The following is a 17671-nucleotide window of genomic DNA, read 5'->3' as shown; positions in this document are numbered from 1 at the left end:
TGAAGGGAGGGGATGTCATTTTAACCAATTTATTGGAGAGTGTTGTATGTCTCAGATAGAAGGGAAGGGGATTGGTTTTATTGAAGGTGAACAAGGCAAATGGAGTTTAATATCGATAAGTATAAGGTCTAGCATTTTGGAAAGTCAAATCAAGGTAGGAGTTTCATAGTGAATGGTAGGGCCTTAAGGAGTGTAGTGGAACCAAGGGACCATAGAATTCAGGTACAAGGTTCTCTGAAAGCGGAGTCACAGGTAGACCATAAGATCATAAGCTACAGGACCAGAAATTAGGCCCATTCAGCCCAGCTCTGCCATTCAATCATGATTGACAAGTTTCTCAACCTGATTCTCCCGCTTTGTCCCTGTAACCCCCGATCTCCTTGATAATCAAGAACCTATCTATCTCAGTCTTAAATATAATTAACAAAAGGGCAGTGAAGAAGGCTTTTGGCATATTGGCCTTCATCAGTCAGGGCATTAAGTACAGAAGTTAGGAAGTTATGTTGCAGCTGTACAGGACATTGGTGAGGCCACACTTTCAGTATTATGTTCAGTTTTGGTCACCTTGCTATCGGAAAGATGTTATTAAATTGGAAAGTATTATTAAATTGAAAAAAAAATTCACTATGAAACTCCTACTTTGATTTGACTTTCCAAAATGCTAGACCTTATACTTATCGATATTAAACTCCATTTGCCTTGTTCACCTTCAATAAAACCAATCCCCTTCCCTTCTATCTGAGACATACAACACTCTGCATTTATTGGAAAATTCCAATAAATTGGTTAAAATGACATCCCCTCCCTACATCTGTTCCCTTTAAAGACTAGGGTAGAACCCACTGTCACTACACACAGACTGTGTGCGACATCGACAGAATGAATGAAACTTTAACATTCAATCTTTCAGAACCATTTCATGTACCACCTTAAACATTCACTCTTTCTGATACACAAGAGCACAATATTATACCATTTAAATTGGAAATTTACCAGGATTCAACTGTCTGAGTTATAGGGAGAGGCTGAGGTGGGGGATCTCACAGAAGTGTATAAGATTATGAGAGGCATGGATAGGGTCTTTTTCCCAGGGTTGGGGAAACGAGGATTAGAGGGCATCAGTTTAAGGTTAGAGGGGAAAAAATAAAAGGGAGCCTGAGGGGCTACTCTAAGACTCGTATACAGGACAGTGCTTTCAATTTTGACAAGTGTGTGCTTGGCACAATTTCCTCATTCCTGAAGAAGGGCTCATGCCCAAAACATCGATTCTCCTGCTCCTTGGATGCTGCCTGACCTGCTGCACTTTTCCAGCAACACATTTTCAGCTCCCAACTCCTATACTCAATGCTGTGACCAATAAAGGAAAGCATACCAAATGCCATGTTCACTAGCCTATCTACCTGCACTCCAAGGTCTCTTTGTTCAGTTACATTCCCCAGGACCTTACCATTAAGTGTCTAAGTCCTACCTTGATTTGCCTTTCTAAAATGCATCACCTCACATTTATCTAAATTAAACTCCATCTGCCACTCCTCAGCCTATTGGCCCATCTGATCAAGATCCTGTTGCACTTTGAGGTAACCTTCTTCGCTGTCCACTACACCTCCAATTTTGGTGTCATCTGCAAATTTTCTATTCATACCTCCTATGTTCACATCCAAATCATTTATATAAATGACAAAAAGCAGTGGACCTAGCACTGATCCTTGTGGCACACCACTGGTCACAGGCCTCCAGTGTGAAAAGCACCACTCTGTCTTCTAGCTTCGAGCCAGTTCTATGTCCATTTGGCTAGTTCTCCCTGCATTCCATGGGGAACCTTGTTGAATGCCTCAGCAATCCTCTTTGGTACTTCTTCCAAAAACTCAATCGTGTTAGTGAGACATGATTTCCCACACACAAAGCTATGTTGACTATCTTTGCCGTTCCAAATACATGTAACTCCTGTCCCTCCGGATCACTACGATGTCAGGCTCACCAGGTCTCACCCTGGCTTTTCCTTACCACTGTTCTTAAACAATGGCACCAGGTTAGCCAACCTCCACTCTTCCAGCACCTCACCTGTGACGATCAATGATACAAATATCTCAGCAAGAGGCCCAGCAATCACTTCCCTAGCTCCTCATAGACTTCTAGGGTACACCTGATCAGGTCCTGAGGATGTATCCACCTTTATTCATTTCAAGACATCCAGCACCACCTCATCTGAAAATGGACATTTTTCAAGATGTCACCATCTATTTCTCCACATTCGATATCTTCTATGACCTTCTCCACAGTAAACACTGAAGCAAAATACTCATGTAGTATCTCCCCCATCTCCTGGGGTTCCACACATAGGCAACCTTGCTGATCTTTGAGGCGCCCTATTCTCTCCCTAGTCACCCTTTTGTCCTTAATGTATTTGTAAAATCTCTTTGGATTCGCCCTAACCCTATTTGCCAAAGCTATCATATGTCCCATTTTTGCCCTCTTGATTTCCCTCTTAAGTATACTCCTACTGCCTTTATACTCTTCTGAGGATTCACTCAATCTCTGCTGTCCACACCTGACATATGCTTCCTTCTTTTTCTTAACCAAAATCTCAATTTCTCTCGTCATCCAGCATTCCCTACACCTACCAGCCTTCCTTTTTATCCTAACAAGAACATGCTCTCTCTGGACTCTCATTATCTCACTTTTGAAGGCTTCCCACTTTCCAGCTTGTCCCTTTACCTGCAAACATCCGCCCCAATCAACTTCTGAATGTTCTTGCCTAATATCATCAAAATTAGCCTTCCTCCAATTTAGAATGTTTACTTTTAGAACTGGTCTATCCTTTTCCATCACTATTTTAAAACTAATAGAATTATGGTCGCTGGCCCCAAAGTGCTCCCCCACTGACACCTCGGTCACCTGCCCTGCCTTATTTCCCAAGAGTAGGTCAAGTTTTGCACCTTCTCTAGTAGGTACGTATACATACTGAATCAGAAAAATTTCTTGCACACACTGAACAACTTCCTCTCCATCTAAACTCTTAACACTAGTCAATCCCAGTCTATGTTTAGAAAGTTAAAATCCCCTACCATAACCACCCTATTATTCTTACAGATAACTGAGATGTCCTTACAAATTTGTTTCTCAATTTCCCTCTGACTACCGGAGGAATCTATCCCAATAAGGTGATCCTTTTCTTATTTCTCAGTTTCACCCAAATAACTTCCCTGGACATATTCCCAGAAATATCCTCCCTAAGTACAGTCATAACATTATTCCTTATCAAAAATGCCACTCCCCTCCTCTCTTGCCTCCCTTTCTGTCCTTCCTGTAGCATTTGTACCTGGAACATTAAGTTGCCAGTCTTGTCCATCCCTGAGCCATGTTTCTGTAATTGCTATGATATCCCAGTGCCATGTTCCTAACCATGCCCTGAGTTGATCTGCCTTCCCTGTTAGGCCCCTTGCATTGAAACAGATGCAGTTTAATTTTTCAGTCCTACTTTGTTCTCTGCTTTGTCCCTGCCTGCCCTGACTGTTTGACTCGCTTCTGTTCTTAGCTGTACCAGTCTCAGATTGATCTCTTTCCTCAGGTTAGGTGAATTGGCCATGCTAAATTGCCCGTAGTGTTAGGTGCAGGGTAAATGTAGGGGAATGGGTATGGGTGGGTGCGCTTCGGCGGGTCGGTGTGGACTTGTTGGACCGAAGGGCTTGTTTCCACGCTGTAAGTAATCTAATCTCACTATCCCCCTGGGTCCCACCCCACCACCTCACTCATTTAAATCCTCCCGTGCAGCTCTAGCAAATCTCCCTGCCAGTATATTAGTCCACTTCCAATTTAGGTGCAATCCGTTCTTCTTGTACAGGTCACTTCTACCCCAGAAGAGATTCAATGATCCAGAAATGTGAACTTTTCTCTCCTGCAGTAGCTCCTCAGCCACACATTCATCTGCAGTATTGTCACAGATGTGTTATCGTTAATCTCAAACAGAATATAAACTGCACCATCCCCATTCACCCTGCAGGACTACTTTACAACTTAGTAGAATCATACACATTTTCTATCAGTTAAAGTGGGAGGAGAGCATGACAATTTTTTCAGTGTAGTGATTTGATTAGAGTGGGGTTGTCTGATAGATGAGGTGGTCCATTTCAGTCAATTATTTTGAAGTGAAAATAGCTCATTCATTCTCTGATCCCGGCAGGTTGTCTGAAGGGCATCATCCTTTCAGAAAGCAGTGGATACCAGCCTGTACTCATGCAGCTGCTGCTAAATGAGACAACAGTGATGGTACAGATTTGCTGTTGCTTTGTTTTTGGTTACTGCAGTTGAGCTTATATTTAAACAGGCTTTCAGTTCTAGAATTTAAGGATGCTCAAGAGAAAGGTATGTTGCTGAAGCTTTTCCTCTTTCATTCGTCAGAACAAATGCAAGGATACAACATCTCAAATGGTCACAATGTATACTGCCGAGAAAAATGTGCTTATTGGTTAACAAGTCAACTTTAACTGGCATACGCATTAACATAGAGAAATCTGGGCTGTCCGAGATAATGGATAATTCAAAAAGGCACAACAACCATTCCTTTGTCTGCAGAGAACACGTCCCTATGCATGAATGTATGTTGCCTCTGGCAAGTGTAAATGAGCTTGGAACCATTATTAACTGAACTGATCATCTTAAGTTGATTATTTGTGTAGCTGGACACACACTCAGGATTCATTTTCTCCTGTATTATAAAACTATTGTGATCTTTGAAAGTTGGCATTCTTACATTTGTCCTGATGAGGGCAAGGCAAAAAACTTGACAACATTTCTTTGTTTCAGTAATGTTCAAGTGTGTATTTATTTGGTCCAAATGTCAGCCGTGCCCACAATGTACAAAACCATTGAGCCATTGGCAACTCTTTCAGATATTTGACCTATTCCTGATGCTATTATAATAAATAGTGAGGATTTTGCTCATCCTAGAAACTCAATCAACCCACAGCCATTCTTACTTTCAGTGAGTAAACCTTAAAATATCTTAACACCTGTTAATCTTGTCCAAATAATCAAAAAGTAATTGAAAAACCACATCAAATAAAAACTAGCTTATCAAAGATGAGAATGTCATATCCCTTCAAGTGATCTAAACTGACCACTAGTGAGCTGAACCATTGCTATTCTTGGGGCTCAGCCAAGTATTCACAATTAGGCCAACTGGAAATCAGATGTACAGCCTTGTGTTCAAAGTGCTTTTGTAAGAGAGTGCAAGTAAGGGAGCGGGACGGGGTGGGTTGGGGGTGAATGGCAGTGGCAAGAGCGTTTACACTTAACTGATAACAAGTTTCCCAGTTCTTCTTCAGATTTCCACGATGGTTCGCAAACTGACCAGTAAGAGTCACCGGAACTGGAATTTACTGGTTTTCCCATTGTAAGTTTAGTTGGAAAAGGGACATGGAAATCAGGAAATTGGCTGGACAGAAAGATTGGAATTTGTTGGAATCAAGTGTTTGGAGACCACAGCTGAAAATTGCCAGAACTAATTAAGCCAATATCATTTTCTCTCGCGTATTTTCCTATGTAAACCTGAGACAGAAAGGTTTTATGAGCTGATGGTTATTGAAATTTGCTGTTACCAATATGGTCATTGAGGGTTTGACTCAAATTGGCTTTATACAATAAATAAAAAACTCTTATAAAGCTTATAAATGTGTCTTCCTCTCAGGAAATGTCATAGAGTCATACAGCATGGAAACAGACCGTTCGGCTCAACTCATCCATGCAGACCAGATTTCCTAAACTGAACCAGTTCAATTTGCCTGCCTCTACTACTTCTTCTTGCAGCTTGTTCCATATATACACACCACCCTCTGTGTGAAAAAGGTGCCCCCAGGAACCTTTTAAATCTTCCACCTCTCACCTTAAACCTATGCCTTTTTAGTTTGGACTCCCCTACCCTGAGGAAAATAACTTGGTTATTCACTTTATCTATGCCTCTCATGATTTTATAAACCTCTGTAAGGTCACCGCTCAACCTCTCACACTCCAGAGAAAAATGTCCCAGCCGATCCAGCCTCACCTTATAACTCAGACCTTCCAATCTCTGTAACATCCTTGTAAATCTTTTTTGCACGCTTTTCAGTTTTATAACAACCTTCCAAAAGCGGCAGTTTGTAAATATACTCCTTTGCAAGCTATTTTATTCTTAAATAGTGGAGATGCGAGTGCATAAACTCACTTTATTTTGAATCTCTCTGATTGTACACATAGTCTGCAATACTCTAGGGATTTATAGAACATTGCAGCACAGTACAGGCTCTTTGGCCCTCAATGTGAAACCAATCTGAAGCCAATGTAGCCTGCACTATTCCATTCTTGTCCATGTGTCTATCCAATGAATATTTAAATGCCTGTAAAGTTGGAGAGTCTACTACTACTGTTGCAGCCAGTGCAACCCTACTACTCTCTGAGTAAAGAAATTACCTCTGACATCTGTCCAATATCTATCAACCCTCAATTTAAAGCTGTGTCCCCTCATGCTAGCCATCACCATCTGAGGAAAAAAGCTCTAACCCTCAGGTTATCTTATATGTCTCAATTAAGTCGCCTCTCAATCTTCTCTCGAATGAAAACAGCCTCAAGTCCCTCAACGTTTCCTCATAAGACCTTCCCTCCATACCCGGAGACATCCTAGTAAATCTCCTCTGAGCCCTTTCCAATGCTTTCACATCCTTCCTATAATGCGGTGACCAGAACTATACGCAATACTCCAAGTGCGGCTGCAACAGAGTTTTGTACAGCTGCAGCATGACCTCATGGTTCCGAAACTCAGTCCCTCTACCAATAAAAGCTAACACAACGTATGCCTTCTTAACAGCCCTATCAGCCTGGGTGGCAACTTTGAGGGATATATGTACATGGAGACCGAGATCTCTCTGCTCATCTATATACAAGAATCGTACCATTCGCCCAGTACTCTGCATTCTTGTTACTCCTTCAAAGGTGAATCACCTCACACTTTTCTGCATTAAACTCCATTTGCCACCTCTTAGCCCAGCTCTGCAGCTTATCTATGTCCCTCCGTAACCTACAACAACCTTTGCACTATGTACTACTGTACTGACCTTATTGTCGTCCGTAAATTTACTAACCCATCTTTCTACACCCTCATCCAGGTCACTTATAAAAATGACACACAGAACTGGACCCAAAACAGAGTTCTGCCATTGTTTCCCAGTGGTTTTGGAATTAGTGGCAATGCCCAAACTGCAAGCACTTCATATTACTCATTAAGAGTTAGTTCCCCTTTTATTGTCTGTCTATATAGGCAAAGTCATAGAGATGTACAGCACGGAAACAGACCTTTCGGTCCAACTTGCCCATGCCGACCAGATATCCCAACCCAATCTAGGCCCACTTGCCAGCACCCGGCCCATATCCCTCCAAACCCTTCCTATTCATATACCCATCCAGATGCCTTTTAAATGTTGCAATTTTATCAGCCTCCATCAGTTCCTCTGGCAGCTCATTCCATACACTTACCACCCTCTGCATGAAAACATTGTATCTTTCCCCTCTTACCCTAAACCAGTCTCAGATTGATCTCTTTCCTCACTATCTCCCTGGCTCCCATCCCTGCCCCCACTAGTTTAAATCCTTCCGAGCAGCTCTGGCAAATCTCCCTGCCAGTATATTAGTCCCCTTCCAATTTAGGTGCAATCTGTCCTTCTTGTACCAGTCACTTCTACCACAAAAGAGCTTCCAATGGTCTAAAAATGTAAATCCTTCTCCCATACACCAGTTCCTCAGCCATGTATCCATCTGCTCTATCCTCCTTTTCCCTTCCCACTGTGTACAATGACCTTCAGCTGGCCCCTCTCGTCTTGAGAATATTCTGCACCCTCTCTGAAACATCCTTGATCCTGGCGCCAGGAAAACAACACACCATTCTGATTTTTCGCTGCTGGCCACAGAAACGTCTGTTTGTACCTCGGACTAGAGAGTCCCCTAACACAATTGATCTTTTGGAACCTGAGGTACCCCTCATTGCATTAGAGCCAGTCTCAATACCAGAAACTTGGCTATTCATGCTACATTCCCCTGAGAATCCATCACTCCCTACATTTTCCAAAACAGCATATTTGTTTGAAATGAGGATAGCCACAGAAGACTCCTGCACTGGAGTTAACCCAACTATGTGACTGTATCTGAGACATTCCCCCTTTCTATAACTGCCATCCATCACACACCTTGCTCTTGTAAATTCCTCATTGCCTCTAACTATCTCTCCAACAGATCCATTCGATCTGATAGGATTCGCAACAAACGGCATTTATTGCAGATATAATCCTCAGTAACCCGTAACCTCTCCCTAAACTCCCACATCCGACAAGAAGAGCATTTCACTCTACAAAACGCCATTTTTGCTTCTTTCAATCTATGGACCCAGAAAATAACACTGTCTTATTCCTCTACAAAACACTGCTCCGGTTAAATTAATACTAATGGCTTATATTTTTAAGTTTAATCAAGAGACAAGTTTCAATATAACATATAATCAAGAAAGAACCCCCTCTACTCACTACTGCAGACTTACTATAAGGCCACGCTTAAAATACTCACTTATCTGTTTCTGTGTTGTGACCTCTCCCAAACAGGTTCCTCCAAGATTAGTTGTGAATTTCACTATTTATTCATCTTCCCAGACACACTCCAATGTCCAGTGATACATGAATTCAAACAACAAAGGCAGTAACTGCACAAGTTCACTGCTTTGTCAGTTAGCACTGTGGGTTTCTTTCTCTCTCTCTCCTGCACTGACCTCACCATGTGCTTCCATTGTCTGTTCCTCTCCATTTTAAAAGTGCTGTTGTTTTGACTTTTTTTCTCCAAAGTTCCAAAACAATGCAACAGCATATAAAACAGTAATTGCTGCTACTGAAATTCGACACCTAAAATACCTCGAAAAAGGAGCAGCCTGTTACAGCCAGAAATTTTTTCTGTCCTCCATCTTGGATTACCATATAGTTTTCTCAATGTGAAATTTAAATAATCAGTCATCATTATCATAGTGAGACAAAATTAACGTGAAATGACCAAATCATAGCATCACTCTGGGTCTATTGGTATTAACTCATCTTCCCTACACTATCAGACTGATTAGAGCGGGTTTAACATATTCACCATAGATCCTTATGAGCAGGCAACATTATTGACTTTCCCGCCAAAATTTCTACTCGGCATTCCACACCCCCAGCAACCAGAGCATGGCATGATAACATCTTAACAGTTACAGAGTCATAGAATCCTACAGCACAGAGACAAACCTTTTGGCCCAAACTGGTCCATGCTGACCAAAATGTCCATCCACAGTAACCTCATTTTCCTGCACTTGGCTCATACCCTCTAAACTTTCCTATCCATGTATTTGTCCAATGCCTTTTCAATTTTCTTAATGTATTGTGCAAGTTGAATAGAGTGCTGGGAGTCTAGTTATTTGGGGGGGATCATAGTCTCTATAAATCAAATGTAGGTTAGGTGCATTAGCCACTGGAAATGCAGGGTTACAGGGATAGGGTAGGGGATGGTTCGGGGTGGCATGTACTTTGAAGGGTCCCGTGGACTTGTTGGGCCAAATGGCCTGTTTAAATACTGTGGGGATTCTATGATTCATTAATTTTGGGAACAGTTGGGCATTTCTGCATAGATGTAACTCCAAGGTGGTATGTAGCCTCCCTGGTGCCAGTGACCAAGATGTCACAAGTAATCTTCTGGTGGGAGGTGAATAACCAGAGGTCATAGTCCACATTGGGTAGGAAGGTGTTCTGGTCGGGTTGTTACTAGTGAAGAAGAAGATCTTAGGTTGCAGGGGGCTATCGACAGATCAGTCAGATGGACTTTAACCCTGATAAGTATGAGCACTTCGGAACAGGTAACAAGTCAAGGGAGTACTCAATGAATGGCAACATGCTCAGAGAAACTGAGGGTTCTTGGGGTGCTTGTCCACAGATCCCTGAATACCGCGGGATACAATAATAGGGTAATTAGGAAGGCATTTGGGACACTTGCCTTTTTCAGTCATGGCATAGATTATAAGAGCAAGGAAGTTGTGTTGAAGCTATACAAGATTTTGGTTAGGCCACAGCTGGAGTACAGTGTGCATTGGAGAGCATGTAAAATAGACTTAGAAGAATGTTTCTAGGAATAAGAAGCTTTAGTCTTGAAGATAGTTTGAAGAGGTTAGGAATGTTTACCATGGTGAAGAGAAGGCTGAGGGGAGCTTTGATAGAAGTTTTCAAAATCATGAGGGGTCTGGATAGAGTATTCAGGGAGAAACAGTTCTCACGCATAAAAGGACAAAGAATGAAAAGACACATTTTAAAAGTAATTTGCAAAAGAAGCAAATGTGAAGTCAGAAGTAAAATTTGTTTCACACAGCAAGTAGTTAAGGTTTGTAATGCAGTGCCTGTAAGTTGGTGAAGGAAGGAAAGTTCGCTTGAGTCTTTCATGAGTGTATGATTACCTTTTTGAATAGAAACAATGTGTAGGGTTACAAGGAAAGCAGCAGAATGGCACTAAGTCACGAGGTTCATTTGGAGAGCCGGTGCAGGTCGCCCTTCTATAGGAGGGATGTTGGTAAACTTGAGATGGTGAAGACAAGATTTACAAGGATATTGCAGAAATGGAGGGTTTGAGATATCAGGAGAGGCTGACTAGGCTGGGGCTGTTTTTCCTGGAGCATTGGAGGCTGAGGGGTGACCTTATAGAAGTTTAAAAAATCATGAGGGGCATGAATAGGTGAATAACCAAGGTCTTTTTCTTAGTGTGGGGAAGCCCGGAATTGGAGGGCGTGTATTTAAAGTGAGAAGGGAAAGATTTAAAAAGTACCTGAGGGGTAACTTTTTCACACATGGATTGATGTGTGTATGGAATGAGCTGCCAGAGGAAGTAGTGGAGGTGGGTACAATTTATAAAATTTAAAAAGCATCTGGATGGGTATATAATAAGAAGGGTTTAAAGGGATATGGGCAAAGTGCTGGCTAATGGGACTAGACCAGATTGGGATGTCTGGAGTGAAGAGTCTATTTCCATGACTCTATTCTACTCTGTAATAATTCTGTAACTTCCCAAATCTGTGCCCCAGTTTAACACACCAGACCTTACTGTATTTAAACATGGAACAGTGATATTATGTTAAATTCTTTTAGTTCTTTTAAAATTATCTTTTTAATAAAAGGCATTCTGTATTTTTAAATTAAGCCTGCCTTAGAAGTTGTCTAATTCTTGTAAGAGGCCATAATTTTTCTCATTATCTATAAAGTAGTTATACTGGCATATGGCCATATGAATGTACACATGAGCATAAAATATAAATACATTTTCAATATATAGTGATAGTTCTGGCAGTGTTATTGACCTGAAATGTTAACTGTTTTTCTGTCTCTGTAGATGCTACCTGACCTACTCAAAACTGGCTTGTTTTCATTCCAGATTTCTAACAATTAGTATTTTATCTTTTATCGATTTGTGCATCTTGTTGAATAGAGAACCAGTTGATAATTCCGTCTGTATTGGTGTTTTATTCAGTGTTCCTCCACATGTGGAAAGGGCCTGCATTCGCGGGTAGTTCAGTGTATGCATAGAGTCACTGGTCGCCATGGCAATGAATGTCCGACCTTAAGCAAACCACCAGCTTACAAACAATGCCAGCAGAAACCTTGCAATGGAAGCATCAACATCAATACAATCACCTCACCCAGCCTTGGTGAGTGTCACTCCTTCTCTTTTACATAAACCATAGATTGTGGACAACCCAAAATCCTGACCGACTAGGAGGCACAGGGAGCTTAGCACTGATGTATGGAACGTCAGATCTTCAGCAAAGAGCAAAAAATGAACTTTTGTCAGAATGGGCTTGTTGTATATAAATGCACACTGTGACTGGGATAGGATTGGAAATATATAAATACTGTCTGTAGTCTTGACGGGTTTGTGTATATATAAATACTGACTGATTGGGATGGGTTTGTGCATATCTGAATACTGACTGGTTTGAGCATAAGTGCTGAGAGATAAATGGGAAGGGGTTAGGGCTGGGGGGAAGGGAGTTGGGAATGTGATAGGTAAATGAAGATGGGGGGCTGATGGTGATAGGTTGGAGTGGTGGGTGGAGTGGATAGGTGGGAAGGAAGATGGACAGTTCAAGAGTGTGGTACCAAATTAGAGGGTTGGATCTAGGATAAGGTGGGGGGAGGGGAGATGAGGAATCTGGTGAAGTCGACATTGATCACGTGTGGTTGGAGGCTCCCATGGCGGAAGATGAGACGTTCTCCTTCCAGGCTTTGGGTGGCTAGAATATTCTAGTTGGTAACTATCGATGTCAATGAAGAGCACATTGTAACAGTGTGTTTTGATCTGCCAGCTGCCCTGACGTACAAGTGTACAGGAGATCAGTGGACAGTATACTGCAGGGTCATCCGAGAGAAGAACCTGTGTCAGGACATGCGATGGTACCAGCGCTGCTGCCAAACCTGCAAAGACTTCTACGCAAACAAGCAATACCACGGTAGCTAATCGCAGGTTTTTCTGCAGCGTCAGATAATTTAAGATGAGCTTCAACTCTGCCTAAACCTGAGCAGAACTGAGGTTTGTAGAATTTCTCAAACTGGAAGAGAACAATGTTGAGGCATGCTGTGGACTCCACACAACAGTTACCCACAGTCCGCACAAGATCTCTGCAGTTTTGGATTGTGCTGCATGAAACAGCTTCAAAAACTGAAATAGTGACCTTTTCAAGAACTGCTCCCTATGAGCTTCCTTTGGTTCTGCAACATGAACAGCCTGACTGAATCAGTGGGGAAGGAAAACTTAAGCAGTAGCCTTCTTTTTATTCAAGAAAAAGGTGTTTATAATCTTTCACTGCATGTTTTTGCGGAGTTAATATTACAGATTTGAATTCTTAAAAAAAAAGCAAAAGACAATAATGGAACTAGAGAATTGTCCCTTTAGTGGACAGGTCGGGAGATGTGTTTAAACCCCACTCCACTGCTTTTTTTCCCTCTTGTCATTCTGGATTATATTAATAATGTAACAATTCTTTCCTTCCAGAGTATTGATCAAACCACTTCAGGAACACATTTATAACTTGATAACTTCATTTATAGCAATTTGAGTATTTACAGGTTTTTTAGCAATACAAAGGCAAACTTGAATGGTGCTATTTAACCTTTTCACTGCTGTTCTAGCTTTGGGGTCAATCATCTTGTAATTGTGATGGACTCCTGTTTGACAAAAACAGGAAAAGGAGACCAAACAGTTAACACTGGTGGAAAATCAAGAACAGCATCGCTGCTAGTGAGAGCACGAAGCTAATCCTGTTCGGTTCCCCAGGTTTTCGACTAATACATTGTGAACTTGCTTGAGTGTGCAGAGATTGAGTGCATTGCTGTACGAGGATGTAATCTTTGAGCTCCAACAGCCCAACGCTGTGTTTCCTCTTTATGTGAGCACATGGTTAGTTTGAGTTGGCTATACTCCTGCATAGCCATAATGCAACCTTAGCTGCCTTGCACTTATAACAACTGATATACTTTGAAGAAGGGACGTAGCAAGGGACTGAGAAATGGCTGCCTTAGCATGTAAGGATAGTGATGTCAACATTTTCTTAATCAGAATGAAATATTGACCCTTTTGGCCATTCCTCCCCACCCTGGTAAATGTTAATGCCCCTAAAGAGCACATCAGCATCAGTGAAATGTAGAAATTGTTACGGATGTATTTCATACACTTGTCACTTTCTGCCTACATGCATGAGGTAACAGTCAGTGACAAACAGATATGAGCTTGTATAACGTTTCACTACACTGAGATCCATGTCTTAGACTCACTAATGACACAGCACACTGATAGGTTAGGCTCTCTTTTCCAATATAAATTTCAATTTCCTATTTTGACTAGGGTTACATGAGAGCTTATTTCCCAAATCCCATTCATTAGACTTCATAAAATTCAGTTCAGAGCAACTATTAAAGGATTGCAAAGGGTGAATGAAATAGTTGTCAAGTTACTCACAAAGTCACAGAGGATACATTTGGTCAAGACAGTCTCTCCAGCTTCAATGTAGTTGTTTGAAAATGAGGAGCAAGATGAAGGTGTGGGCCTTCACACTTCTGCAGACATTTTGAACAAAGCCCAGCAATTTGGAAACTCACTTCTTTTGGGAGGTATCATTTTGAGTGTCATATAAACCCCATTTCCCTTGAGACAAGAGAATATCACCAAAATCTGGGATTGAAATAAGTCAACTCTCTTTTTTGGCAAAGTGAAATTAGTTCTGCATGCTCTTTCTCCTGTAGAGATGTTAAATAGAACTCTCAGCACAAAATCTGCCCTCTACCACAATTAGAACTTCCCTTACTCTGTAGAATTTCATTGTATGCCTTTCTCCCCCATGTGTTTTCTCTAGTTTCATCTTAAATATTTGGGTGGCACGGTGGCTCAGTGGTTAGCACTGCTGCCTCACAGCACCAGGGTCCCAGGTTTGATTCCAGCCTTGGGTGACTGTCTGTGTGGAGTTTGCACATTCTCCCCGTGTCTACGTGGGTTTCCTCCGGGTGCTCCGGTTTCCTCCCACAATCCAAAGATGTGCAGGTCAGGTGAATTGGCCATGCTAAATTGCCCATAGTATTAGGTGCATTAGTCAGAGGGAAATGGGACTGGGTGGGTTGCTCTTCGGAGGGTCGGTGTGGACTTGTTGGTCCAAAGGGCCTGTTTCCACACTGTATGGAATCTAATCTAATCTAAATATATCCACTTATTCATTTCAACAATACTTAGTGTTAACAAATATTGTGTTCTCCCCACACTCAAAAATAATCTTCTGAATTCCTTGTTTCATTTATTAATGTCTTATCTTTGGTGTGCCCTGATATGTTTGCTATTATAGGGTTCTCTCCCCATTTGAAACAATGGATAGAAGGAGATACTCATTCGTATGCCAATGTCAGCCCCTTTTTTTTGTCATTCATTCATGGGATGAGGGTATCTCCAACTAGGCCAGCATTTCACGCCCATCTCAGAGGGCAGTTAAGAGATATGAGTTAAGGGTGGCACAGTGGCTAGCATTGCTGCTTCACAGTGCCAGGGATCCAGGTTCAATTCCAGCCTCAGGTGACTGTCTATGTGGAGTTTGCACATTCTCCCTGTGTCTGTGTGGGTTTTCTCTGGGTGCTACAGTTTCCTTCCACCGTCCAAAGATGTGCTAATGAGGTGGATTGGCCTGCAAAATTGTCCATAGTGTCCAGGGATGTGTAGGTTACGCTAGTTGGCTAAGGGGACTGCAGGTGGGGGAGAGTGGGATGCTCTTTAGAGGGTCGGTCGTGTTGGGCCGGATGGCCTGTTTCCACACTGTGGGCATTCTATGATAATCATATTGCGGTGACTTACATGTAGGCTGGACCAGGTAAGGATGGCAGTCTCCCTCCCAAAAGGGCATTAATGAACCAGATGGTGTTTCCCAGCAATCAACAATAGTCATCTTAAAAGTCTTAATTCCAAATTTTTAATGAATTCAAGTTCTACCATCTGCCGTGGTGGGATTCCAATCTGGGTCCTCAAAACTGACAGTCCAGTGATAATACAACAGGCCATCACCTCCCCCAGCACAGATTGGTCACACTTTGGCAGTATTATATCTAGCCAGGTAGATTTCAATTCAGTTGCTTCTCCAACAGGGAAAATCCCTTACACTATTGTGCACAATCTAAAACCAATGGAAGTGCTAAGACTTTGAAGCAAATGCTTTGAGTAACAAAGTGTCATGAGAGCACAAAGACCCAGAAATCAACAGAAAGTCTTTAAGTACAGCAATATATCTACTCACAGTTTTCCTTAAAAGTTCTCTGAAACATAGTGCTGTCCTCATAACCACCAGATCTCTCTACCTTTTAGTCCAAATTAAATTATGAGAAATTGCAGGAGTGTTTAAGTGATATTATCAGAATTTCAAATAAATCTTACAACTAGCTAACTTCTGGACTGAGACTCCAGCTTGAATATAAATAGTGAGCCATGACATTTGGGAATGCAACAGAGCTGATCTGGAAAATCCACCTTGTATGTTCTCACTGGGCACTCCAGATATGAGTCAGGTTCTCTAACTCACTGGGTGGCCAGGCAAAGTATCAATAATGCAATCAAGTGAGGAAATGGTTTTGGAAGCCACAACAATGTCAATTTACCAGCCACACCCTGACATTCTCCCAGCACAGCCAACATACTCAGTCTCACAGCAAACACATGCTTAATGACCCTATTCTCACACACCCCATGCATAACTTATCACTGTGCAGTTCTAATTATTTATTTTAAAAACTTGTTTTAATTTGCATAAAGTATAAATAAAAGGGCACATTTTTTGATTGCTCACTTCTGACTGAGCTTGGTATGCACCAGGAAGATATGCAGGAACAGCCAAGCACAAAACATCAGCCAGAAAAATATACTAGTAGATGTGCAAAACTCACCAGCGGCTGAGCAGGGATCTCATGGACTGTTCTAATCAAATTTAACGTTTTACACAAAAGAAAGCAATACATGGATCTCACTCTTGATCTGTGGCTTGACTTAACCACTAAACATAACCTTAGCCCCTGGTAACAGACAGTAGTGAAAAGGTTTTTCTGTTTCAGTGTGTGGCAGAGCTTGTACGCTGCTTTTGGTGTTTAATGGTGCTATATTTTTTTGCAATTTTTACTTGTTTCATTTCAGTCATTTTTTTTGCAGCAAGTAGTGTACTATTCCTATTGAACTGTTAAATGTTAATTGCACAAGTGACTGCCACTATATTCGACATGGTGCTATCTTATTGATACAATAATCTTTGTCAGAAGATGCTCGTTATCATCATAATGTGATACGGAAATATATTCATCACGATTAGCTTTTTATTTACAAAATGCAATGTCAACGGCAGTTTTGCCAACACACATATTGTATGAATGGCCTGCAGTATACTTATGGTTCTTTTGTGTTGGAGAAAGAACAAAGAAAATGCTTGAGAAATTATAGTGAAGGCTAATGAACCCCGGCAGCCCGTCCTCCTTTTAGTGGAAGAATATTTTGCAGAATATTTCACATTAAATTTATTTTCATCAAGTAAGAGTCCCATGGTGCTTTGACTATACATTTGAGTTTGGATTTCTGCTCTGCCATTTTCTGGATAATTTTCTGGGAGAAATGTTTGAAAAAAAGGAAAAAGAGCAATCTCATTGGACTTCGACTATTCTGGTAGCAACCTGATTCAACAATTTTGGTGTTTTGAATGAAGCATAGCAATTAGTCTCTACAATTAATCTCCACAGAGCCAGAAATGAGAAGAATACAAGCAAGTGCTGAAGGCCTTTGGGAACCAAATTCCCGAGGCTTAATGAAGGGTCCTGCCTGAAATGTTGACTCCCCTGCTCCTCTGATGCTGCTTGACCTGCTGTGTTTTTTCCAGTTCCACATTTTATCGACTCTGACTTTCCAGCATCTGCAGTCTTCACTGTCTTTAACCAAAATCCAGATCCAAAATCATCTATTCCTCCCCAACATGCATTCACGACAACATGTCTCAAATTACTCATTTATCATATCCCAAAATATTACTTTAGAACATAGAACATTACAGCGCAGTACAGGCCCTTCGGCCCTCGATGTTGCGCCGACCTGT

General features: G+C 41.5%; 1 protein-coding gene across 1 annotated transcript in view; it reads left to right on the top strand.

The window, feature by feature from the left end:
* The window catches only part of adamts17 (ADAM metallopeptidase with thrombospondin type 1 motif, 17), a 669321-nt gene extending 652206 nt beyond the window's left edge, over nt 1-17115 (top strand). Inside the window, exons 22-23 of the mRNA XM_072564884.1 lie at nt 11548-11725; nt 12383-17115. Coding sequence (XP_072420985.1) covers nt 11548-11725; nt 12383-12534 — 330 coding nt within the window. The 3' untranslated portion in view covers nt 12535-17115. The remainder of the gene's footprint in view (nt 1-11547; nt 11726-12382) is intronic.
* The last annotated feature ends 556 nt before the right edge of the window (nt 17116-17671 follow it).

Source organism: Chiloscyllium punctatum, chromosome 48 (assembly GCF_047496795.1).
Source record: "Chiloscyllium punctatum isolate Juve2018m chromosome 48, sChiPun1.3, whole genome shotgun sequence".
In the NCBI taxonomy this organism is placed as follows: domain Eukaryota; kingdom Metazoa; phylum Chordata; class Chondrichthyes; order Orectolobiformes; family Hemiscylliidae; genus Chiloscyllium; species Chiloscyllium punctatum.
The sequence above is the reverse complement of the archived record's forward strand: the minus strand, read 5'-3'. Positions and strand labels throughout refer to the sequence as shown.